At 36.5% G+C, this 27,557-nt stretch overlaps 1 protein-coding gene across 2 annotated transcripts in view; it reads right to left on the bottom strand.

The window, feature by feature from the left end:
- Positions 1 to 27,557, bottom strand: part of zc3h3 (zinc finger CCCH-type containing 3) — a 243,221-nt gene that overhangs the window by 100,094 nt on the left and 115,570 nt on the right. For both annotated transcript variants that reach the window (XM_039753748.1, XM_039753747.1), the window contains exon 4: positions 6,814 to 6,964. In XM_039753748.1, coding sequence (XP_039609682.1) covers positions 6,814 to 6,964 — 151 coding nt within the window. The remainder of the gene's footprint in view (positions 1 to 6,813; positions 6,965 to 27,557) is intronic.

The raw sequence follows: 27,557 nt of genomic DNA, 5'->3' as shown, positions 1-27,557 counted from the left end.
TACCTTACCTGAACTACTTTTACCTCTAAGGGAAACTGATGTAAATGGAGTTGTATCACCAATACGCCATGAAGTGCCTGGGGACCCCAGTCACATGAATACATCAGGATACAAGTGTGGTACAGTACTAAGTGGCAAAATGGCAATGTGATCAAGTGGAACAAGAAAGATGTTTGCCTCCTAAGTACTGTTCATAAATCAGCAACTGCCAATGTTCATGTCAGGGGAAATGTGGAAGTAACAAAGCCTTGCACTCTGGTAGGTTACAATAACACAATGGGCATGTCCATCGTGCAGATAATGTCCTGATATTCCTTGCTCTTGTGTGCAAGCAGCAGAAAAAATATTACAACAAAACTATCAACATCTGCTCCAACAGTATCTATGTGCATTGGTGACTGTTCCAAAACATAACACATGAAAAGACATGTACTAAATCTGCATCAGTACGGCAGTGGACACTAGATTTTCTTGCTGAATTTATGTTGACATTTTGGCATTTACAAGTTTCTGTTACACAACATTTTTTGTTGCTGGAAAAAAAATCTATCTTTTTGGCTCATTTTTTCTGAGGTTGAATGGATAATTTGTCATTTTTGCCCAACAATATATACTTAATAAACCAAAATCACAAAGTGAAAACATATTTTCAAAGCATTTTTTCAAATGTATCAAAAATCAAAAACTGAAGTCTGTCACTCATACAATTATTAAGCCCCATAATTCAGTACTTTGTAGAAGCACTTTGTAGAAGCCCTTTTGGGAGCAATTACGGCTTCTAGTCTTCTTAGGTAAATCTCGACAACCTTTGCACACCCGGATTTGGGCAGTTTATGCCATTCTGTCATGTAGATCCTGTGAAGCTCCGTTAAATCGAATGGAAAGCATCTGTGAACTGCCATCTTTAGGTCTTGTTGCACATATTCCATGGGGTTAAAACCTGTGGTTTAGCTGGCCCACAGCCAGAGGTTGTGTGCACTCTGGAACAGGCTTTTTTTTCCAAGGACCCCTCTGAATTTAGGCTTAGTGTAGGTGGGTTTGCTTAATAAAAGGATTATTCTTTATGTAAGTGGACATAAAGTACCGCCTAGCTTTAACCCAATATTATAATAAACATTTTGTAAAAAGTGCTAACAACAAAGCATTTAGATGGCTGTTAATTAACTAAACATGCCCCAGTTTGTTTAACTAAACAATGAAAAATAAACAGTCAAAAGATACCACTTCATGTAATAAATTTTTTTTTTATCTCAAGGCTCTTGAAAATTATGTCATTAATTAATAATGAGATAGAAATGTTATTTATATTTAACTAAACTGATTTTACATATTGAACCATTAGATACCTAGAATCTTTTTGTTAGTATAAAATCATGTAATTTTAAACTGTTCCACACACTCTAAATAAGACTGCTATTTTAAAAACACATATTTAACTAGCATTATAAGAAATTATTTTTAAATGTTATAACTCACTAAATTTGAACATTTTAGACGGAAAAAGAGACTTATTTTAAACATTTGTATTTAACTAGTTTTACAGATTAAGATTTATAAATATCTTTATAGTCTATAAAGAACCTTGTGTTAATTGCCTAAACCAACAATTAAAGGTTAGAAGTAGCAATAAATTTGTGGATCTTTGACAAAATAACCAGTAAGATGAAATTAGTAAAAGTCTTTTGACCTTGAACCTAATGGGAATTTAGCAAAGTTCTCTGTAACAGCTGCTAGATGGAAGAACACTTACAAACATTGACTCGTGAAAAAAACACAGAAAGATATGAATAGGCCAGACCAAGCCATATAAAACTGGTCCAGATGCTGGTCACAGATGTCAGCTCCAGTCTGCCAAAAAAGTGTTCTTGACATAAAAAAAATAAGAGATACAGATAAGAGAATAAGGCAGTCTTAGTCTGTAGACTTCATATGAATGCTTACATTAACATAGCAGCATCTCACCACTAGTAAATCTAAGACTACTGTATTTTGGAATACTGGAAGTAAAAATATTATCACAACTAGAGATACGTATTTTATCATTCACATTAGTAAATGTGATTTCTAATTAAGATGATCATTAATATGCAAGAAAAATACATGAATGATCGAGTTGGTGGTAGTGATGGTTTTGGGGATTTATGGACCTATTCCCGAAAACTACTTGCTTCCCAGGACCTTCATGCATAACTTTAAAGGTTAACATTCTCCACAAATCTAATATATAAAGCAGAGTCGATGTATGTATGTTTGTTTGTTTGTCCGCCATACAAATCTGCACCAGGCGTCCGCTCACCACCAAACTGGGGATGGGGCTCTTTTGTGACCAGAAGGTGGACATGGGGTATGTTTGGTTCAGAAAATTGTTCGTGCTCAACCGCAGGGCACCTTTTCACCGTCACAACTTTCGGCACACGTCCCCATACTTAAGATGCCTGCACGTTGTAACAGAACTTCACCGTGGCGCCATCTAGCAGCAGCTTTGGTCTCTGTGCGTCACTCTTTACCCATGTTTCTTTACATTGCCAAGCCGTATAGAGGTAAAACGTGAACGACCCAGTGTGCGTGACCGGCTGACACACCCGCGTTTCCACACATCACACTCCCACACCCACTGATAGTGCTGTATTTCATTCACCAATGTCCTTTATATAAACGCATGTTTATACAAAGACTTGCCTTAAAAAGACAGCATCCTTCCCCCACTATCTTCCCCAAACGTTCATTACATGGCATCACGGTTCAACACAGACACTCCTTACAAACACAGCAACCCTTCCCACCATTTTTCCCAGTACAGTTTCAGTGCTACTCTTTCTCATTGGCTTTCCGTATTTGTGGTTCTATTTCCTCGCTTTCTGACTGACAGTACGATTTCAGTGTTGCTCTTTCTGACTGACCAGTGCTATTTGTTCGATTTCCACCGTATTGTAAGTAATGTAAATTCATCTCACTGTGGTGCTTATTCCATACATTAAACCATGTAACACATTATAATTGTCCTGCTTTTCGCTAATATACCCATGCCACCAAAAAAAAAGACGTGGAATTGGAAGGTCCACTTCAGATGCCACAAGAAAGTCTATGTCAACGGGGTCTGAAACGCCACAGCAGACACAATCCAGAGTGGAGAAACTTACAATAAAATGTGAATCAGAAAACTGTTTGCTCTATTTCTATGTTCTGTTGCTTTCATTTGGGAAATTCACCGGTTATAGACTCCCGCGCAACGCTGGAGGCCGGTTAGCACGGTTTAAAACCTTATGCCTTCCATACATCAGTCATGGGCAAGGCTATCACTAACTGAAGAATATTGTTTACTCAAAGCTGTTAGAAATGGCAGGAATAAACCAATATAATTCTATTTACGGGGGTTATAGGAACTTCCCATAGATTATACATTTTCATCTAGTAAAATATTCATGAATCTTATAAAACTAGGAAAATGGCTCTTACACTTGTGGAAAATAAAAACTACAAAGAAAACCAAGCAAACTTTTCTGAGTACTGTATGCACATAAAGGCTTTTCCCCACTAAATTACTTTGCAAGCCTAACTGATTATTTACTTGCCAAAAATTATTTATCAAAAGGATAAGTGATGTGCTATAAGCAGTATTTATCTAATAACTCTAAGACAGCTGACTCAATATTTCTTTAGGAACAATTATGCAACTATATCTTTATTTTAATAAAAATCCATTCATCAAACATTTTGTATTATTTTTTTAATTAAACTGGACTTAACTCCAGATATAATAATGCATAGCAGAGCTGACACACATCACTGGGAATCTTCAAGTTTAACTGCTCAGGGCAAACACCAGCCACATTAATGATTTACAATTAATCAGTATGAAAGATTTAAATAAGGGCTTAAAACGTTACACGTGTGAGATGCTAAAAAGGAAAAGTGTGGGAATAAGGGTGGGATTACCATAAATCTCTCCCTCAAACAAAATGATCTGAAGCTCTTATAAAGTAAATTAATTTCACTCAAACCTGAGTCCAGGTTAGCCTTATGTGATACAATTAAAACTGCATTATGAAAGGCCTTGTTAGAAAAAGAAAAGGAACTATATTTATATCACACAGTAAGTTGAACAAATAAACGATTGATATAAATTTCAAATTATCTACAGAGTAAAAATAATCTTTAAAAATTCAAGAAATGGCTATCTCACAATAAGTCTTAGTAGCCAAGTTTCCATCCAGTTTTTTGCGACGTTTTGTTATTGACAAACAGAATATACGTAAAAAAAAATGTGTGAAATTTGCTGTCTCCAGCCTGTTTCCATCCAACTGGCTTTTTAACGATAAAATGGTGTGCGTGATGACGTCATCCCCCCCCCGAAACGAACTGTCACATAAGTTTTGTTGTATCGCGAAAAAAGAATCTGCCCTTGAGCCGTTTCCATACATAATTTTGTGTATGTCGCAAATTATCTACCCACGTTACACCCCCTCCACTAAACAAAGAAACAAAGAAATGGAGAGATTATTCAGACAGTTTTTTGAAATTTGCCAGTTTACTGTTATTTCAGTTTCACAAATAATGGGAATTGTACATAATATCCGAAGACGACAGCAGAATGAAGCAGTTGCTTGTCCGATAGCCCTTGAGCTCGAAGAAAGTACCCCAGTGGGGCGAAACCCACAGGTATGGGAGAGACGACAGAATAAGACCTTCTGGGAGAAGGTGGTGAAGAGATACTTTACAGAAAATCTCTGGCTGCAACATTTTAGAATGACACGGCCGACGTTTGAAATGTTGTGTGGATTCACCAGTCCTGATGTTGCGCCCATCACAAGTTGCCACCGACCACCGGTTCCAACCCAAAAGCGGATTGCCATCGCCCTTTACAAGCTGGCAACCTGTGCCGAGTATAGAGTAGTGCATCTTGTGCCACAGATTTACGGTGCGCTGGATGGCACGCATGTGCCTATTCTTCCCCCGACGGAAGGCTACCGCGATTACATTAATTGCAAAGGATGGCCATCTATTGTTCTCCAGGCCCTTGTTGATGACAGGTGCATGATACGAGACATTTGCGTTGGCAGTCCTGGAAGTGCTCATGATGCAGCCGTGTTTGCAGCATCGGATCTGTACAGGTGAGCCTACCTTTCAACATCACTTCTCAGTGCGATAACAACTGAATTAGTACTGTAACCTGCTTCCCTTAAGGTTTTTAATTAAAACTGAAATTTGAATTAATACAAAATAACGTTTAATCAAAAAAAAAACTAAAGTTAATATTAATGAGAGAATTTCTCATATATGCTAAAACATCTGCCATTTAATAATAAGAAAAACATGTTTAGATAATGAAACACAGGTTTACTCAATATTTTGACTGGTTCAGTAAATTACCTTTGCGGTTTTTGTATTATTTATAGACATCCTGAGAGACACCCCTAGGCTACAGTTGATGTGGAGGGAGTTCAGGTACCCCTTTTAGTAGCAGGAGACCCAGCCTATCCGCTACTGCATTGGCTCATAACGAGAAATAACGAGTCTCTTCATCAGACCATGCGAACCGCTCCGCTATTCTCGTTTGATTGCACGCGTGATGAAAATGTATCATGTGACACATTTATTTGCGTTAAAGCCCTTTTTCCGACAAAAGTGTTTCCAATGTAGTTTTTGCGACATCTGAAGTATCGATATGGAATTTATGCGCTAAAGTTAAACGGAAAAATATTATGTCGACATGTACAACATTTTATCGATAATTAGCATTTCCATCAGCTATAATTTGAAGAGCTAAATATTTTTTCGCAAAAACTCCTTGGATGGAAACCTGGTTAATGATATTAAAAAAGAATGTACATTAATATAAACCTACCTTCTAAAATGATGGCAACCTGACAGAAATATTAAAGTCATAGTTGTACAAGATAATAATTGCATGATTTTCATCAATCTAACATGGTTAAAACTTAAACTGCATATAAATTGTTCATTTGTGTAAATGTTTTAGCTACCTAGCTACATTAACCACACTGACTGCTTTTTGCAGTACATGTTAAAATGGATTCTTTTGTTCCTAACATACTCATGTTAAACCCAGTGTTTTAACTTGTTTTTACTCCTAACCAACTATTACAATTTTTATACAGTACTTGAACCTGTTTTATATTTTGAATAGATTCCAATAAATGTACAACCTCTACCAAAAAAAATAGTTATAGTCCACTCCTAACTTTTTTTTTTAGCCATCCATATTAGCTTGTGGTTTCTTTTTCCTGTAATTGCTGTGAAAAACACCTTAAAAATAAAAACTAAGTCACTAGGTAAGGTAAAAAAGCAAATATTCACTAAAGTGAAAATCAAAGTGAGCAGTAGAAAAGAAAATTAAAAATGTATTTATGAAATCAATATAACAGAAATTATAAATACTTTCTAACTAGTAATACATACAACAAAACTGTACTTAAGACATAAATGCAGCACAAACAACAAATAAATAAATAAATAAAATCAGTCAACAGCTTTCTGCCATTCCCATAATTTTCAACTTCGATTTTTTTCCTGCACCACAACCTCATATAAACATTGCATTGTTACCTGAGCCGAAATGCCGGACTCTCACTGGGTAAATTATTACAAAGGACATATAGTTTAGCTGTATTTCACCTGGAGAATTCGACAGTTGTTTTTAAAAGAATCACTGCACTTGTTCATATGTTCTAAATAAGAAAATAAGGGCTCCCTTGGTAAACCTCATCAAACTTCAACAATATGAATATTAGGTTCAGTTTCTCATAACTCAATGAGTATGTGTAGAGTAAAAAAAAATTATCAATAAGGTACCTGGCAGAGATAACTTTTTGCGCTCTCCAAGTCAATACAGGTGTACTGTAGAGTGCTGAAGATGCCCCAACTGTACTGCGTTTCACTATTTTGTATCGAGTCCGGATGGATCTGTTTGAAGGAGAATGTTTTGATGACTGTGCCAAAGGCCCTGGAAAATTTAAAAGAAAAATATACTTATAACATTACCTGGCCTGTTTTAAAATGAAAATATTCTGAAATGAGTGATGACCAGAGGTTTAGATTTTAAAAGAGGTGAAAATAATTGGTATATAAACATTGAAAAATGCAAGCAACGTAATAAAGAAATAAACATCTTAAGACAATTGAGACTTAATATCTGGGAAAGTTACTGAAAGATCATTATTCACCCTCCATAAGTTCACAGACAGTATTTGCTCTTGAAGCCACTTAAATTCCATCAAATTAAATTTACTGGCAATAGAAAAATCCATACTGTATTAGTATGTTAGTGTATTTTTGTTACAGGTGAATATTTTACAGAAGCTCTAATCTACTTACAGTAAATGAAAAGCATTTTATTTGAAACCTCAATCTAGTGTGTTTCTCCAACAGCTTAAAGTGGAAGTATTTTGTCATGCAAAATTACGATAACATAATGTTTATCTATGGTAGACTATCTCTGTACTATATACATTAGTACTCCAAACCATTAAGATCTTATCCAACTACATTAGCTATATATTAAAGACCAATGCTTCACTAGAGTTCAAAAAGAAGGCATCTTTTGCAGCTAATCATGTTATTTACTCTAAACCGTTGCCTAATTCCCTTCATTATTGCTTCTATAGACTGTAATTTTTCTTATGGTTAGCCTATTCCCAATGGTGCACTGCCTCAAATCAGACACCCTTCGCTCCCACATCTAAGCAAGCAGCTACTAACCCCTGCACCCCTCCCCAAACAGAGCCTGTTATCAGTCGAAGGCACACTTGAATGGGGCTACACAGATCAACGCTTAATGACTAATCGATGTCATTAGATTTTCTAATTAAAAACTTTACTACTGCAAGCAGTGTCAGAGGAGGAGGGGCACGAAGAGCAAGAAGTGGAGAGTTGGCGTGCTGCTGGGATGGGATATGGGTGGCATTTATCAGCCTAGATTCCTGAGTCTGCACTGGACCGACGCCTCTCTGCTGAAACTGCAATTTCTCTTTTAAAGGTGCGTATACGACTTGAGAGTGTACTCCACTGATTAGAGCTTGCTAAGTGAAATTAGACTGTGAATATAGATTTATTTGTTTAAACGATTTACTGAGGAAGCTTTTCAAGACATAAGTCATGCACAAAGGAAGATAGAGTTCAAGAAGCACAAAAGTAATGTCTGTGAATGTAAAACTATAACCCTGCAGAAGTAGACTGTATGCATTGTAGTATGTCAAATTTATATAGCTACCATTACTGGTTTAATTCTTTAGGCCTTAAGCTATATGTATAATGCCATGGCTTGCCTTACTATCAGGAAAATATTGTGCATGCCATCTTCAATAAAATAAATGAAGATGCTTCAATACATAATTGCTATTCTATTCACAAGTTTAACCAAAAAATGGTTGGCCTAGGTGTTTGGAGTATTGGTGGGACAGAAAACATACGAAACCTTGCTTAACATGGTAGCAAGATAATCAAAGGTGCATTCCAATAAGGGAAGTATTATTGAAACTATTGCTGGATAACTTTATCAGCATCCAAAAATTGTGAAATGAACTTTGTATCGAACAATTTACATAGTCCTTTACTTTACTATGCATTTGAGTGCCCTGGTATAGAGTTCAGAGAAGAAATTGCAGAAGTGGGCAAAATAGCCACCCTACTCCTCATAACAGTCACCAGTTGTGAGAAATTCCAAATTGAATTCACCATATCTCAAAACTTATAATCTGAAAAGCACACCCTGGGTCTGCCCATGTCTTCTTTTACTACCCACTACGTCTGCACTGGGAGGCCCCTAGGGTGCATGTTCACTACATAATACATCCATTGTACCTCAACTAGCTTTTCTAGATCCAGAGAGGCAGGATTTTTACCAATTTTACAGTGCATCCAGAAAGTATTCACAGCGCATCACTTTTTCCACATTTTCTTATGTTACAGCCTTATTCCAAAATTGATTAAATTCATTTTTTTTCCTCAGAATTCTACACACAACACCCCATAATGACAACGTGAAAAAAGTTTACTTGAGGTTTGTGCAAATTTATTAAAAATAAAAAAACTGAGAAATCACATGTACATAAGTATTCACAGCCTTTGCTCAATACTTTGTCGATGCACCTTTGGCAGCAATTACAGCCTCAAGTCTTTTTGAATTTGATGCCACAAGCTTGGCACACCTATCCTTGGCCAGTTTCGCCCATTCCTCTTTGCAGCACCTCTCAAGCTCCATCAGGTTGGATGGGAAGCATCGGTGCACAGCCATTTTAAGATCTCTCCAGAGATGTTCAATCAGATTCAAGTCTGGGCTCAGGCTGGGCCACTCAAGGACATTCACAGAGTTGTCCTGAAGCAAATCCTTTGATATCTTGGCTGTGTGCTTAGGGTCGTTGTCCTGCTGAAAGATGAACCGTCGCCCCAGTCTGAGGTCAAGAGTGCTCTGGAGCAGGTTTTCATCCAGGATGTGTCTGTACATTGCTGCAGTCATCTTTCTCTTTATCCTGACTAGTCTCCCAGTTCCTGCCGCTGAAAAACATCCCCACAGCATGATGCTGCCACCACCATGCTTCACTGTAGGGATGGTATTGGCCTGGTGATGAGCGGTGCCTGGTTTCCTCCAAACGTGATGCCTGGCAGTCACACTAAAGAGTTCAATCTTTGTCTCATCAGACCAGAGATTTTTGTCTCTCATGGTCCAAGAGTCCTTCAGGTGCCTTTTGGCAAACTCCGGTTGGGCTGCCATGTGCCTTTTACTAAGGAGTGGCTTCCGTCTGGCCACTCTACCATACAGGCCTGATTGGTGGATTGCTGCGGAGATGGTTGTCCTTCTGAAAGGTTCTCCTCTCTCCACAGAGGACCTCTGGAGCTCTGACAGAGTGACCATCGGGTTCTTGGTCACCTCCCTTACTAAGGCCCTTCTCCCCCGATTGCTCAGTTTAGATGGCCGGCCAGCTCTAGGAAGAGTCCTGGTGGTTTCGAACTTCTTCCACTTACGGATGATGGAGGCCACTGTGCTCATTGGGACTTTCAAAGGAGCAGAAATTGTTCTGTAACCTTCCCCAGATTTGCTCCACGAGACAATCCTGTCTTGGAGGTCTACAAACAATTCCTTTGACTTCATGCTTGGTTTGTGCTCTGACATGAACTGTCAACTGTGGGACCTTATATAGACAGGTGTGTGCTTTTCCAAATCATGTCCAATCAACTGAATTTACCACAGGTGGACTCCAATTAAGCTGGAGAAACATCTCAAGGATGATCAGGGGAAACAGGATGCACCTGCGCTCAATTTTCAGGTTCATGGCAAAGGCTGTGAATACTTATGTACATGTGCTTTCTCAATTTTTTTATTTGTAATAAATTTGCAGAAATCTGAAGTAAACTTTTTTCACGTTGTCATTATGGGGTGTTGTGAGTAGAATTCTGAGGAAAAAAATTAATTTTAATCCATTTTGGAATAAGGCTGTAACATAACAAAATGTGGAAAAAGTGATGCGCTGTAAATACTTTCCGGATACACTGTACTTTACACTCATTTTATCTGGGGTGTTAAGCAGACCACTTCACTTATACTTCTGCCTAAAGACTGGTGTTGGAAAGTTTGTTGTTGTTATTCATAAATTTAATTTTTTATTGATTTAAGGAGTAAGCACTGCTTTATATTTTATTTGCCTACCCAAAGGTCCAACTATAATACTAATACGCTGCAGCTATGTTTTAACAAACATGACATTCTCAAAGTCACAAAGTCTATCCTAGCAGTATCAGGCATGAGGCAGGAATTAGAACTAGATAGTGGGCACATCAATTAACAAGTGCAACTTTTGTAACATTGATGGAAAACCCAGGTATCGAGAAGAATGCACACATGGTTAGAATGAGCAAATTTCAAACAAGATAATAATCAGGAACAGGATTCGAGACTAGGATGCTGAATCAGTGAGCCAGCAGACTTGTGTTGATTTGTTAAACTAAAAATTTTAGTTATCCTGCTTCAGGTTCTGTTAATTTCCACCAAAATGAGGAGCAACCACTAAATTCCCCTTGTCATACTGTACATGTTTAATGTCTGACAACTTACACAGGCCTTAACGCATGTACATTGAAAAACATTAACAAGCAGTATGAGATGACCATGATAAAATAATTTCTGAAGGAAAATATCAAGTATCTTAAGGGCTAAAAAGCACACTTGAGACTTCAAAGACAATATTCCATTTTTTATGTCAACTGATTATGAATGTTTTTAAGATTACAATCCATTCGTCCATGGAGAGAACAATGACAATGACGATTACAGGGGGATTTGATAAATACACCTCCTTCCCCCATTCCCCAGGAACTGCCAGGGGTGCTCATTCTAACAAGCTTCTCATGTTAAAATGACGGGCATAACAAAGTATGAATTTTTATGAGGCTAATAAATCACTCTTTCTAAACTCATTTTCTATATCTATTTTACTTTAATAGAGAAAGAGAAATCAAAAATGTAAGAAATTTAATTGTGATATTTAAAACAGGAAGACACTATTAAGTGTACAAATATTCACATATATAAAATCACACACATATACAGACATACAAAAGGATTTTTTTTCACTGCATCAAATAAAAAAAAAAACTCCATACATTACCAATATATTTTTCCAGTAATATTTAGCTTTTTGTTAACAGCTAACACAAAATAGCTATTTAATGTAATATATGTGCATAGAAATACTTCAAATTTTATAGAGTAGGAGTCTTGCGAGTTTATTTTCATAAACACATTAGTGTAAAGCAGCTTTAAAGAGCTAGAATTTGAGAGCTTATCAGAATATACTTGCACTCACTCACATGAAGTCAATTTAGAAACAATGATTTACCTAATAAATCTATTTTATGATTGCAGGAAGAAACTGATATAAATGGAGAAAATTCACATCGACACGCAGGGAAATTATAAACACCTCATAGACTGTGAATGGATAATCTGAACTAGGATCCTTGGGGTTGTGAGGTAGTAGTAGTACCACTAAGATGTCCTTTCTTTTTATACAATTCTTTTTAAAGTACTCAAAGTAAACTTTTTAATATCTATTATTCATTTATAAACAGTTATTTTTTACACACCATAAACTGGAATATCCCAGGAGGTAGACCTAGTATGCTGGTTCTTCTGTTGTACCCCATCCCATGTGTCATAAGCTAATCGACAACACACCGTTTATGGTGACGGGGGGGTTGGGGGGGTTTGGGTGTTGGGCCACCCATTTGAAAACCCGCTGAGGCCCTGACAGTCCAGATCTCTCTGCCCAAGGGAGAGAAAGGAGTAACAAAAGAAAATATTAATTGTGTGTTTTACACATGTATGTTCTGCTTAAGCATTATAAAACATGACAATAAATACTAATCAAACAATATAATTTTTTCTCCACAGCAGAAAAATGTTCAGCTTGGGAAAGAAGATTAAAAAGCAGTGTTTCAAAAGACACACAACAATCACACCCTTGTTCAAAGTTCAATATTAGACCAATGTTGTCTAATATTGTAAGAATTCTATGCAACTTTGGCAGAGGCATATAAAAATGCTTTATTATAGTGTAATTCAAAAAATAAAACTGATTTAGCATGGATCTACCTTCATTTTAAACTATCAGAGAAGTTTTTGAAGTTAACCTAATGCGCTCTGTTTTCTCACTTGTTAACTTTCAGTGTGTGTGGGACAAAGAGATTACCTAAAATGAAACAGGGATAATATTGTACATATATACACATTATTAAAAATTGTATCGTATTGTACTGGATTCAAAAAAACTTAATGAAAAAGATTCTATAATTAGTTTGCAGCTGATACTTTTTATTTGACAGGTTCACTTTTCTGCCAACTGTTTTTTTACAGTATTAATTAATGTATCCATACATCAGACCTGAAACTAGGCTTCAAAAGAGGTTACGAAGTAACTTCTGACTGTTTTACAGGATCTGAATTATTTCCTTGTCTTGTAGTATCATTCTGATAAGACCACCCTATTCTAAATAGACATAAGGGACCAATTTATCTATGCTAACTACACGACAGATAACTGATCTAAAGATGAAGTTTAAAAATTCAGAGGCTCGTGATCATATTATGGAGATGGTAAGAAAAAAAAAGTGTAAATGGGAATTTAATTGGAAGGACATTCCTTTGGGAATTCATAATTAAGACTAAGAAAATGAAAAAGGAGAGTGCAAATGTAATTTATTTATTTATTTCACATGGCTACTTTAAAACATCTTTCACTTTGCTAGTAACAAACAGATAAGGTTTCTTCTTCTCGTATAATACAAAATCACTAAACAATATTCCCTCTATCTAACCATTTATATTTTCGTTTAATAATGAGCAAAGGGCAGTAAGATTTGCACACATTAAAAAAATACACCTTTCACACACTCTTTTTTTTTCTTCCAAGTAGGCTCTCTGTACATGACAACACTTTGTCTTCCTAATAACTGAGGTGTATATAGCGGTAAAGAATACCTCATTTAGCACTGCCTAGCGTGAACCTTTACTGCCTGCTCCCTTCCCCCGCTTACCCTGAAAAAAGCTGTACCTTACATTTGTCAGAGCCACACACTTGTGAATCAGGCAGAAAATTTATCTTTGACAAACATTTACCGATTATCAAATTACTGGTGGAAACCTGTGTTGGAGGTGGGGGTGGAGGTGGTTGGTGTGTGGAGAGGGTTAGTAGATATCAGCCATGCTTCTGCAAGTCACTTTTTTTCTAGGCACTCATCTGTATTACAGTGCAAACGCTAAGGGAGGCTTGGCAAATGACAAATGCTGCTTGTCAAAAGTGGCGTATGTACAAGACTTCAGAACTAGTACGGTGTATTGTTCCAGTTTAGCTGGTGTTCAATGACAATGCTGTTAAGATGTGGTATTGAGAACAGACAAGCTGCATCGGGGGTGTGTGTTGTGTTGGTTATTGTGCTGAAGTATGTTTAGTTACTGGTATAGAGGTAAAGTAAAGCACTGCCCCACTACAAACTCTCTCCGGTACAACAAAGAAATGATGTCTGTCAAAAACCTAATACAGGGAAGATTGAGACCCTATTCCATTCAAACTCACTCAACCAACACAACCTGGTAGTTTTTATAATTATTGTACTGAGTCCATCGATTTCAGGCTGACATTTAACCTATCTGTATGAAATGAGAACACTTTGCAAGAAGACACTTACCATATATATTATTTACTGAACAGGTTTTACATACTTTTTTGCAGTGGATGATCTCTTTTTTAACAGGTCATCGTGTAAACAAACACTAAACCGTTTTGGTTGTTTTTATTATTTACCTAAACATAATAGTGAAGGGTGAAATCTGTCATTTTGTAGTTGCAAGATGAATACAAGCCAAGTGAGAATAAACATTTATCAAATAGCAAAATGTGCAAAAAAGAATAATGGTGATAATAATTATGCAGTAACAGGGGAAACACCGTAAACACGATTTCTAATAACAGATACACTGCACAGAAGAATTCTATGATGACTCCAATATATAAGTGATCTTGAATAGATGTAACATGTTCTAAAATTCCTGAATACTCTTATTAAATCTTTACAAGACAACTGCATTGTGCCTTAAAATTAACCAGGAAGGACAATGCTGTTGGACCAAAGACTATTGTTTTTAAATATATCTCACTATTATAAAAAAAATCTTGTGACGAGACAACAATACAAGTCTTTTTTCCGGCGACGGGACGTGATCTTTTGAAGAGAGATCTTTTAAAGAGAGACACTTTCAATTCCTATGAGACAGACATGTCACATCATACAACCTTTGGAAGCAAGTCCAGTGATACACAAGCAGAGCAGCTTAGAGATAATGGAAGTAGAAAAATTCGAAAGTCTCAAAAAATGAGAGTAAAGATCGCATTAGCACAAACAAACTGAAATTACTACTCGGTGAAATAACGGAACAGTGAAAAGAGACTGAATATTCAGGTGCTGTACAGGCTTTTAAACAGCCCATGAAATGTAAATCACGCGGCACAGCAGCAGCAAGCTAGCAGCTGGCCAAGAAAAGAGGAGGTTAAAAAAAAAAATCGGTTGATTCCCATTATATCACCGTTTAAGAGGGGGTTTCGGTGGAGTGACCACATCTCCTTGGTGTGCGTTCAGCCCCCAAACCCCCCCCCTTCACAAAAGTGTGTTGCGCTGGCTGGGGGTTGGCAAGCAAAGCGAGCAGGGGCAAAGCCCCCTAGTTTAAATGATTTTACAGTATGTAAAAATGTAGCAAATATTTTGATTACCTTTGCAAGAGACACAATTTCTACTGATCCACCACACTATACAGTGGTGTGAAAAACTATTTGCCCCCTTCCTGATTTCTTATTCTTTTGCATGTTTGTCACACAAAATGTTTCTGATCATCAAACACCTTTAACCATTAGTCAAATATAACACAAGTAAACACAAAATGCAGTTTTTATTATTTAGGGAGAAAAAAAATCCAAACCTACGGCCCTGTGTGAAAAAGTAATTGCCCCCTTGTTAAAAAATAACCTAACTGTGGTGTATCACACCGTGAGTTCAATTTCCGTAGCCACCCCCAGGCCTGATTACTGCCACACCTGTTTCAGTCAAGAAATCCCTTAAATAGGAGCTGCCTGACACAGAGAAGTAGACCAAAAGCACCTCAAAAGCTAGACATTATGCCAAGATCCAAAGAAATTCAGGAAAAAATGAGAACAGAAGTAATTGAGATCTATCAGTCTGGTAAAGGTTATAAAGCCATTTCTAAAGCTTTGGGACTCCAGCAAACCACAGTGAGAGCCATTATCCACAAATGGCAAAAACATGGAACAGTGGTGAACCTTCCCAGGTATGGCCGGCAAACCAAAATTACCCCAAGAGCGCAGAGACGACTCATCCGAGAGGTCCCAAAAGACCCCAGGACAACGTCTAAAGAACTGCAGGCCTCACTTGCCTCAATTAAGGTCAGTGTTCACAACTCCACCATAAGAAAGAGACTGGGCAAAAACGGCCTGCATGGCAGATTTCCAAGACGCAAACCACTGTTAAGCAAAAAGAACATTAGGGCTCATCTCAATTTTGTTAAGAAACATCTCAATGATTGCCAAGACTTTTGGGAAAATACCTTGTGGACCGATGAGACAAAAGTTGAACTTTTTGGAAGGCAAATGTCCCGTTACATCTGGCGTAAAAGGAACACAGCATTTCAGAAAAAGAACATCATACCAACAGTAAAATATGGTGGTGGTAGTGTTATGGTCTGGTGTTGTTTTGCTGCTTCAGGACCTGGAAGGCTTGCTGTGATAGATGGAACCATGAATTCTACTGTCTACCAAAAAATCCTGAAGGAGAATGTCTGGCCATCTGTTCGTCAACTCAAGCTGAAGCGATCTTGGTTGCTGCAACAGGACAATGACCCAAAACACACCAGCAAATCCACCTCTGAATGGCTGAAGAAAAACAAAATGAAGACTTTGGAGTGGCCTAGTCAAAGTCCTGACCTGAATCCAATTGAGATGCTATGGCATGACCTTAAAAAGGCGGTTCATGCTAGAAAACCCTCAAATAAAGCTGAATAACAACAATTCTGCAAAGATGAGTGGGCCGAAATTCCTCCAGAGCTCTGTAAAAGACTCATTGCAAGTTATCGCAAATGCTTGATTGCAGTTATTGCTGCTAAGGGTGGCCCAACCAGCTATTAGGTTCAGGGGGCAATTACTTTTTCACACAGGGCCATGTAGGTTTGGATTTTTTTTCTCCCTAAATAATAAAAACCATCATTTAAAAACTGCATTTTGTGTTTACTTGTGTTATATTTGACTAATGATTAAATGTGTTTGATGATCAGAAACATTTTGTGTGACAAACATGCAAAATAATAAGAAATCAGGAAGGGGGCAAATAGTTTTTCACACCACTGTATGTGCTAGCAGCAAAACTTAAAAGAGGTCACCATCAAAAAGAATGTTCAAAACTGAAATAGCTAAGCTAGCATCCTCTTTGGGAAACTAAACTGGTGGACCTTCGGAAAACATGGCCTCAAATAGGAAGCCAAGTTAAGGGACTATTTGTGTTGTCGCTCCCTGATGTGGTATAATGGACTGGGTTATCTAACTTTACCACAATAAAAACTCTTGAGAGATCAATGCTGACTCCAGGAGATTCTCCACATCAGCTTTAAAAGTCACTGCACTAGATGCAGTATCCTAAATAAGGCAAAGGTGACCAGCACTGAACCCAGATCATGCAGAATTACTTCAGCAGGACAGATCAATGCATCAGAACGTAGATTTCTTCAGACAATTTTTTGGGTGAGCCAAAGCCACGCAAACAAGGTAAACAAAATGCAGTTTAAAGGCACTTTCAAGGACCACCTCACAAAAGCTTGTATCAACCTCACTACTCATGGACCACAGCATTGAGTTTGAATGATCTCCCGGCATCTGTAAGGTTTCTGTCAAGGTAATCCAAGTTTTTCTTCCATATTTTTAAAGCTTTGTAGGTGTAGTTAAATAGTCTCAGTATTAGTAGTCACCCCTGTGATGAACTGGTAGATTGTCCAGATTTATATACCATCCATAGCTTGCTCTTAAAGAGAAGAACCTATGTATAAATCTTCCCACATCCAAATCTGCTTAGCTCAACATAAAGTCACTGACTAAATGAAATTAATAAACCAAATGAATGAGTATCAGTCCAATTACTCTGATTATGTATGAAACAAGCTCAAGCAAATTCAGAATCTAGTTAAGAAAGAGCCTTTCCTGGCAACATTGGATAGGGTGCCAGTCCGTCAAATAGCACACATAGGAACATTCACACAGAGGCAAATTTGTATATTTACCAATTAACCTAAACATGTCTGTGAAAATGAATATTAAGACTATGTATCTGATGAGATGAAAAAAAAAAACATTTCTTATTATGATCAACTGGAAAGTATGAAATATTAATGAGCATCATCTACTGTGTATATCTATTTGGGGCTTCAGCATATAACAAAAAATAATCTTAGTTAAACATGCTGTGCAGTTCAGGGCTGTGCTTGATCAGTTAAAAGTTATGCCCAAGTTACAAAATTTAGGCACCTATAGTTTCATCTCTCGGTAAGATGGCTCCATATTATTTGAAAGGGTATTTTTTTAATTTTAGTTTTTATCTAATCTAAAATTACAACATTTAGAAAATAATTTAACCTGATTGTATCTTTTCAGCTGTAAGCATTTCTAACTTGTAAGTGAAAACAATCTTATATATTTTTAAGCACTGACAACTTTAAAAGAATGCAAGAGCACAGCTGGACAGTGATTTGCAGGGACCTATGCATAAACTCTGTTATCTTTACAACTTCTTTTTTTTCCAGTCCTTACTGCTTTTCTCTATAGCACAGACATGGCTTCCACTACTCCACAGGCCAGTTTACTTTTTATTCTTTTTTTTTTTTTAACCCCTGAAACAAACAGTTTAGCTTGCAGGCACACTAGCCAGTGTCTTCCCTCTACACTATAGTATCCTATATAGATTTTTTCTAAGTATTGTATATAATATGATGTTTGCACAACATCCCATTTGATAGAACATATTGTAGATGTTAGCAGGTACATGTCTGTATAGCAGGAAGCGCACTTTGTGTGGTGCAAGCTTAAAAAGGGGAAGATGAGTGTCAGTTGGGAACAGGCCTTATCTTCATCCTGTGCTTTCTCACATTGGTTCATTTCTGACTGGTGTTTCTGTTTTAAGTGATCAAATATATTTGGATGTGCTGCCACTTTTAATTGCTATCATCTTTTTGCAAACTTTGCATTTAATGTTAGTTTGTTTGACTTCCAGTCTTTTGTATTCCAGGTAACGATCTCAACGTTGCAGCTCTTCTTTGGAAAAAGCTCCTTCGGAATAGATGGATGGATGGATGGATAGATAGATAGGAAAGGCACTATATGATTGATAGATAGATAGATAGATAGATAGATAGATAGATAGATAGATAGATAGATAGATAGATAGATAGATAGATAGATACTTTATTAAAGAAACAGCACTTGTTATATTCTTCACATTAAGATGTTTTTGATTGTACACACGTGACCAGCTGATCAAACTGGACTGGTTGGTCAAATGTTTAACTTTATAAAATAAAAACCCACACAAAAAATATACTGTTTGAATATCACTTCAAAACATTAATTCAAATTCAACTATTTAATCAAAAAATAATGTCCAGCCCTTTACAAGAGACAGACTATTGAAAAGAGGCAGAAATTAAACATTACTAAAAAAAAAAAAAATAAAAGATTATCTCTGGTTACAGCAGATTATTATCTTCAATAATCTAGAAGTCAATACAATCATGCAGGATATTTTTCTGATAAAATACTGCAGCTATTTACTTAAGAAAAAAAGTCCTGTGTTGAATCATTATTTATAGTACCCCAATGCAGTATCAAAAGGAATATCTTAGATTCTAGTACCTATTGTAAAGTATTAGAAAAAGACACTTCCTGACAAACCAAACTTCAATCTACAACAGGAACAACATCTTTATTGTTCATCTAGAAATTGACTAATGCATTTCAACTAGACTAATCCATTTAGGATTCAGTATCTAAAGATATCACTATACCCATTCCATATTTTTCATCAGGTACATAAAAACCCATCGCACTACATAAATGAATGCATTATATTAAAACATTTAATAAAAGCAACTAATTGCAATTTCAGTGAAAATATAAACTCTGTTCTTCAAACTCAGTAAACGAAAAAAAAATTAAACAAATCCATTTCTATAGAGTTAAGAACGGATCGCTAATCTAAATTTACTGAAAACCTAAATTAATTCACCTACCCTTATAACAGCAATAGGTATATGCCAAAGAAGTTAAGAGACTACTGAAATGAAAGAAGCAAAAAATTAATTATAATTACCTTGTGAAAAGGTAAACTTTCACTATACAATCACTTTAACCAATTTAATAGCTATCGGACTGTACATAAAGGACAGTACAAGTGAAACCACTTAACTGCCAAACCTTCAGAGTAATCCTAAAGAAACTGGTCTAAATTGAGCATACAGTCTGAAGAAGCCTTTTAAGAGAATATGGCACCTTCAAAAATCTTGGATTCGAACTCTGAAAGGTAAGAACCTTGTATCCTCTTAGGATTATCAAATAATGTCAGTGCTTGGAAGAAAGAAACTACTCTAATCTTTTCTACAAATTTGACAAGTAATTCCAACTAACATCACCAGTGTTTGATAAATTCTCATTTTCCACAGTCTCTCTGTCAGATAATAAATCTTTTTATTGACAGTGCAAGTGTGATATTCTGCTTCCCTCTTCCACTGACATGGATCTAGAAATGAACATACTGACTCTAAAGAAACAGCTAAGACAATTTTGGAAGGTGGTCTTAAATCTATAGATTAATTTAAATTGTTTATTTGGTAAAATACATAATGCTTAATTTAGTTTTAAGTAAAATCTCCAAATTAATCTAAAACAAAATCACTTAAGCTCAAAAGTTGTCAGAAAATGTCTTGCTTTTGATAGAAAGTGATACTTTTTTTTAATCAAGGTAGCATTAAATTTATTTAAAAATACAACCAAGCCATTACTAATATTACAAATGGAAATTACTGCTTGAAATTAATTTTTTTATTCACATATGACTGCAAGGCCTCATTTTAAACAACCATTACTCCAGTGCCCAAACAGTAATCTCACTTGGCTCAAATAGTTATGTTTAAATACTATTTGGCTATTAGAGAAACCTTTGTAATTGTGTGGGTCCAGATGAAACTGGTCATTATGTTCAGTAAAGCAAGCAAGGTATTTGCATTTCTAAAATTTGATTGTGAGTTCAAAAATACTCAAAACAACAGAGTTCTCAAGAAAAACCAATATTGTTTTAAGAAGAAGGGTACTAAATGTTACTGATTGCCAAGAAAGTTTTTGGAAACAGTTGAATAAGATTCTGTGAAAAAACTTAACCACAGGGTACAAATTCAAAAGTCCTTGTGAACTGAGACAAAGGGGAAGTCAAGATAATTTTACCTACAAGTTTGTGGAAATGATTCATTGCTTATTGTCAGAGCCTGGCTGTTGAGCTTTTTTTGTTCTATTCTTACCTTCCATGTAAGAGGTATGGAAATGCTGGTGCCATGGTCCTTGAAGATTTCCAGGACAGCCATAAAATGGCAACAAGAGCATTCTTTTTTCTTACTTACATAAAGCAGTACTTTTTTTAATTGTTCTTTATTTCCATGTTATTTTTAGTACACTGTTTCACCAGTTAATGACCTTATTATACATACAGTAACTTCACCAGATCTTGTGATGACCCTTCCATAGTATGTCATCAGGAAACTTTTCACTCTCCTTCTGAACTGCAAAAAAAAACACTGCAACTGTATGTTTACTGAATGAATAAAAAAACAAATTAAAACACAAGGCTCAACAGTGGGTTAAATTTGACACAATGCGGCACAAGAAGGACTTTTATCTGACAATGAAAGAGGCTAATAAATTCTGGGTCTGGTTTCATTAGGTGTATATTAAGTGATGTTGGCAAGATGCTAGGATAGTGGGTAAATCTTTGAAAAAAAATCATTGACTAGCCTTTGTCTAATGCTGTTTCAAAAGAGGCACTAAATGAAAGAAAAAAGGGTGATGTGCTCAAAAGGGAAATCCTCTCTGCATGCAAAATAAATACAGAAATGTTAAGTGCACTAACTCGGTTTCATATGGTGGAATGATATTCACACGATAGTTTGCTGCTTTCTCAGTAGCATTTTTTTTTCTTATAAAATTAGATTATAGTATGAAAATTCTATTACATAAATCATTAATATGATCATCCTATAGTTATACACTGCATACCTACCACATGATTACTATTCTGAATTCTTAATGCTATTACATTCTTTTATGATTTGATAACAAAACTTAAGATGTTTTTATTTATCCAATTATTTACATTTAAGTCCAAAATTGTTCAGAATAAATTACGTTACATAATGCATTCCATTCAGTGCATTAAAAGGCACTTGGAGAAAACCTCAAAAAGAAAACTGACTTGCTCTCTAACTAGAAAAATGCCAATGTATTTAATAAAGAATGTGTTTCAAGATATTGTAAGCACATAAATATCGTTAAGTCTTCATCTCTGAAAATGAAAATTTTGTTTTTGTAATATCAGCAAAATAAAAATTCCCAAACTTGAAATACAGATTTATAAGGGTCCGTATTGTTACATGTACTGAGTACTGTACGGTGAAATTCTTATTTGCATGTGATTAAAAACATGCTAAATGTCACCATCCCTGGCACAATGATTAGAGAGTATAACTATCTTGCCTAAAATGTTTTGCTGTTCTTGCCTGAAATACCCTATTTGTAGAGAGCCTTTACCGCTTACCAGGAATTCAAATGCGAACAATACAAACAGCACTACACACATAGCATAACTCTTTAAGCACGGGAAAGTGCTATACAAATAAAATGTTTTATTATCAGCAATAAAAAAACAAAGGATTTTTTCAGAAAATTTAATTACAAAACCAAATACAATCTAATGGACTAACAAAAAATGATGCTTACATGCACTGCATTTTTATTGTTGCAGTAGAATTACTGTAAATAGCACACAGTCTGACGATACCTTCAATGAAATTTCAAGAGGACAGAGAAATAACAAAAGCACATGAAGCATCTATTTGAATATTTTTGACTTCAAACTGCCTACTATAGCTAAAGATCAATCAATACTTCTTTATGAATGTTTTAAGACCTAGTTTCTGACTGAGTGGCAGGATTGCCACTCCAGCCACCATAAAAAAACCTCATGCTGTTCCACTCCACCTGAACTAGTGTGGTGCTGAAGTGTCACCCATTGCATGGTTGCACTCGGGTCCTAATCTGGAATCCTGAGTTGGTTTGTCATGTGGTGGGTGCGGCAATGCACTGTATCAGCACGTGCTCCTAACCTCTCTCCCTCCTCTTTCTTTGTAACTGAAAAATGCATATGGTTAAGATATTTAAAAAATCTGTTCTATGGTTTTACTTTGATCACTTTTACTAACAGCACATATACACTTTGCAGTCCAAATTAATATATAACAAAAGCCAAGTGAGTACTCACTTGAAAGAAATACACATAGTATATACAGTACATGTAAAGTGCACGAGACTGAAAATAGATGGGACATGATCAAGTGTGTAAGGGCTTCTCATTGTTCAGTCGATAACACGTTCCATTGCCAAACAAACAACTGAGAGTATTCGACACATTTCACACAGATAGTGTCGATATTTGAATTTAAAACCACTTTAATCGTAAATATTATTTAGACAAAGTCACAGCGCCTTGGATGGCAAAACATTTTTTCTATTATAAATGCAAAATTATGGCAGTCTGGTAAATACTGACAAATATTTTAAGTGATAGTTTAATAAACAAAGCTTTAAACATGTACTTAAAATGCACTTTTAAAAAGTAAACGTTTAGTGTGATTTTTTGCTAAAAAAAAAAAAAGAAAAAGGAAATTGCATTCAGCAAAATGAATGTTTCTATGCACCGATTTTGTTCATTTTCAGGAAGATTCCTCGGCTATGGGTATTACAAACAAACAAACACACGGACAAAAGTTATGTTGGAAAAGGTCAAATCATATTGCCGTAAAGTACAACGACACAAGAAAGAATGCTTTTTGAAACAAATGAAATCAAGCCAGTGTATAAATGATTTGGCACAGAACATGCTCAGGCCTTTTCAACGCAGGTTAAGAAAGTAACAGTAGGTATAGGATTGCTTTACATCAAAATTCTTAAAAAGGGGGCATTTTTAGCAATTTCCAACAGGGTGTTCCCCATCAATTAGCTTTACTATAAAGAAAATAAGTTTTTTTACTAGACTTTTTTCTACTAGAACCTGACAGATAATTTCTCATTTCTGCATTTAAATGTAAGCCTCCTTTTCCCATGACTGTTCTCCTTATCTATCGACCTCCAAAACCCAACTCTGCCTTCATCCCGGAAATTCTCACAACACTCTGTGCTACCTCTGCCAACATCATAATTCTAGGAGATATAAATATTCATGTTGACAGTCCCACAGGTTATCTCACTGCTGATTTCCTTGAGCTATTGGATTCTCTCAATCTACAACAACATGTTGATGTCCCCATACATTCCAGGGGTCACACACTTGACCTGGTCATTTCAAATTCTGCCTTAATCAGTAACTTACAGGTATATGATCTTGGTATTTCAGACCACAAAGTAGTGTCAATGGAGCTGCCCATTCTTTCCCCACATATCAAACTAAAACGACAGATACATTTCAAAAATCTGAAGAACATCAATGTTGATGCCTTGGCCCTGGACCTTAAACTTCTCTCCTCTGACCCTACCAGCTCCCTCTCTGTTGCTGACCTTGTGGACTTTTACAACCAGTCCCTGAGCAGTCTCCTGGACTTCCACGCCCGTCTCATTTTCATGCCCAGCACCTTGGTACACCGGAGAACTGCGAAAAATGAAGACGGCTGGCCGTGTCCTTGAGCGGCAGTTCAAGGCCTCTGGGCTGACTGTCCACAAACTGGCTTATATTGAACACAAGAGGGCGTATGCAGAAGCTCTGAAGGTTGCACGGTCCTATTCTAAGTTCTATTCCACCATCATCAGCAACAGTTCCAGGAACCCCAAAAAAAACTTTTTTCAACTATAAATCACCTTCTCAAACCTCCTTCACTTGCTCAGCCACCTGCCTAGGTTCCAGCTAAACAGGGGCTTCAAACTCCAACCAATTTCACTCCAATCACTTTCTTAATGAGAAGCCAATTCTTGCTGTTAATTAAACCCGTTATTTAATTCCATGGCTTGTTGCTGCTCTTGTAGCTGGTCATCTGATAGCTCGTTTCACATCTCATTTCTGCTGGGCTGTCATTTAATGAAGAAAGGAATCAATTCAGAGCGCTGAACTCTTCTAACAGGGCTAGTGATGGGGAAAAAGTTAATTAGTAGTGAAAACTGGTCATTGATTAGGAAAAGGGTTAGAATGAAAACCTGTAGCCACTGCAGCACTCCAGGGGTCTCATGCATAAATGGTGCGTACGCAAATGTTGAGTAAGAACGTTTCCACGTTCAAATCTCGATGTATAAAACCTACACTTTGCGTAAAGTCACGCATATTTCCACGGTACCTCATACCCTGTCATATTTAAGTTCTCCGCTCAGTTTTGCAGACTGGCGGCACCCAGCGTCAAAGCAGTGCTACTGTTCCTGTGTGGTTATTTTCCTGACGCGGCTTTATAAATATAATGAAACTAACCGCATATTGTTTATTAGTGTAATGCATCTGATTGTAATTAACTTGTAACAATATAATGGTGCAGGGAACAGCCATAGTATTCCAAATACCATAACTGCTTTAGCGTTGTTACTCTCACTGCACCTTTTTTTCTTCTTTCAGCTGCTCCCGTTCGGTGTTGCCACAGCAGATCATCTTTTTCCATATTACTCTCACTGCACCACTCAGAGTATTTATATCACTGTATCTGAGTATGAATCACAGCAGCAGCTAATTGGAAAGAATTATTTGTATACAGCATTAAGCACATGCTGCCTCAGCCACGGCAAAACGCTTCAGAGACTTTCCTGTATGGACCTCGCGGTTCAGAAACAGTTTCATCCCAAGAACTTTAAACAATCAATCAGTCCATCAAGTGCTCCTTGTAGAACTGTTTGTACTTACAGTATAAGTTCAATCACCTCACTTTAAACTTGCACTACAGTTATAATATTGCACAACCTGCGCCACATTATAAAGCATGTATTTACATATGATGACGATATCATTTTTAAGATGAAATGCAGCAAAATATGTTGATTATATTATATAGATAAAATTTTTACTTCATTTAAATAATCTGTATTGTTAATAATTAAACATGTGAGGACACAGTTCGGCAGTGCTACCTAATTCACAGATTGATCCTACCTTGTGCTGTATTCTTTCTGGGGCTGACGCGACACTGGAAGGATAGATGAATAATTAAACATGTACTACAAAGATAATTCAATGTTCCTTAAAAGTTTTGAAGGATCGTCGTTGTAAGCTTACAGATGGCTTAATGTCTATTACAGAGCTGATTGTGTGGCGATTGGGTATTTGGAGAAAGAAAAGTAAGCACAAGAATTGGTGATTAGTACGTTTGAAAGAGACAGTACTGCTACAATAATTCATCGAAGGTCGCACACAATAACGCACCATGTTCCCCTTTTTAATGACATGCTTTAACTCCTATCTTCATGAAAAAGATATCACGTATACATCTCAGTATTTTAATTATTCAGAGAGCTGTAATATCACGAATGTAATGGATTCTGTGTCCAGTCGGAGAAAGAGAAAGTGGAAGCACGTAGTGATTCACACACATACAGCAAAAGATCAAATACAAAACAAAGCATTTAACGTGCTACTTTAGTTACGATGGGATTTGAGAATCTAGTAAATTAAACGATTTTAAGATGAAGTTTATGATGTTCTACTTTAATGACAAAATAAACTACATGATTAAAGTGAAAATTTTCGAGATTGAAGTTAACATTTCGTGCTTTTTTCCTACTCTGTGCCTTTTTTTTTCTCTGTACCCTAATAACCTTTCATATGACACTCAGATGGTGGGCTTCGACTCGCCTTTTCACGGCGACTTTGATATGTGACAACTTTTTTTTTTATGTCAGGCACTGTGCGACTTTGTGAACTTGAGCTTTCAAGTTTCTCCAACACGCTATGTCACTCGATCAACTTCCTTTTGTTGATTATACCACTGTTTAAACCAACAAATAGTACATTTTTCTTTGCCTCCACTTGGTATTCACTGAAATTCTTATATTTTCCCTCTTGCTTTTGTCATTGCCTTTTCACAGAAAGCTGTGAAAGAATATTTATATTGATTTGCATATTCAAAGAGGTATAATTCTGGGAGGAGACAGGGTGGGACAGAAGGCGCGTGCACATGCGTTACTTTTCACGCTGATCGGGATTTATGGAGCGGAAGAACGCGGAAGTGGGCGAACGCACAGATTTATGCATCTGGATTTTTCTGTGTGGAAGCACATTTCGGCTTTTGTACTTACATCATGTTATAGTGTGAATTCTACACACGGTGTTATGCATGAGGCCCTAGGTCTGGAGTTCGCCACCCCTGCTTTAGAGTAAACTCCTTCCATTAATTCATAGCCTTCCAGCATACAGTCACACAGCAAAATCACACTGTATCTGACACACACAAACACACAGATGGGCTGTGAAGAGAATCAACACACATCAGCAAAGTAAACAGGAAATGAAAAACTTGTAATCAGACAAACAAAATATACATATAATCAGCTAGAGCACCAGAAATCACACAAAAGTATTTGCAAAGTGGACCTAAATAAATAAAGTTTCCTTTAGCAATTCTTCAGACAAGAATTAGGAAAGGGAAATTTCATTTATAACTTTGTGCCTTCTTTGTGGGAGAAATAAACCAAGCTAACTTAAATGCATGCCTTGTG

The sequence above is a fragment of the Polypterus senegalus genome, chromosome 5 (assembly GCF_016835505.1).
Source record: "Polypterus senegalus isolate Bchr_013 chromosome 5, ASM1683550v1, whole genome shotgun sequence".
Lineage (NCBI taxonomy): Eukaryota > Metazoa > Chordata > Cladistia > Polypteriformes > Polypteridae > Polypterus > Polypterus senegalus.
The sequence above is the reverse complement of the archived record's forward strand: the minus strand, read 5'-3'. Positions and strand labels throughout refer to the sequence as shown.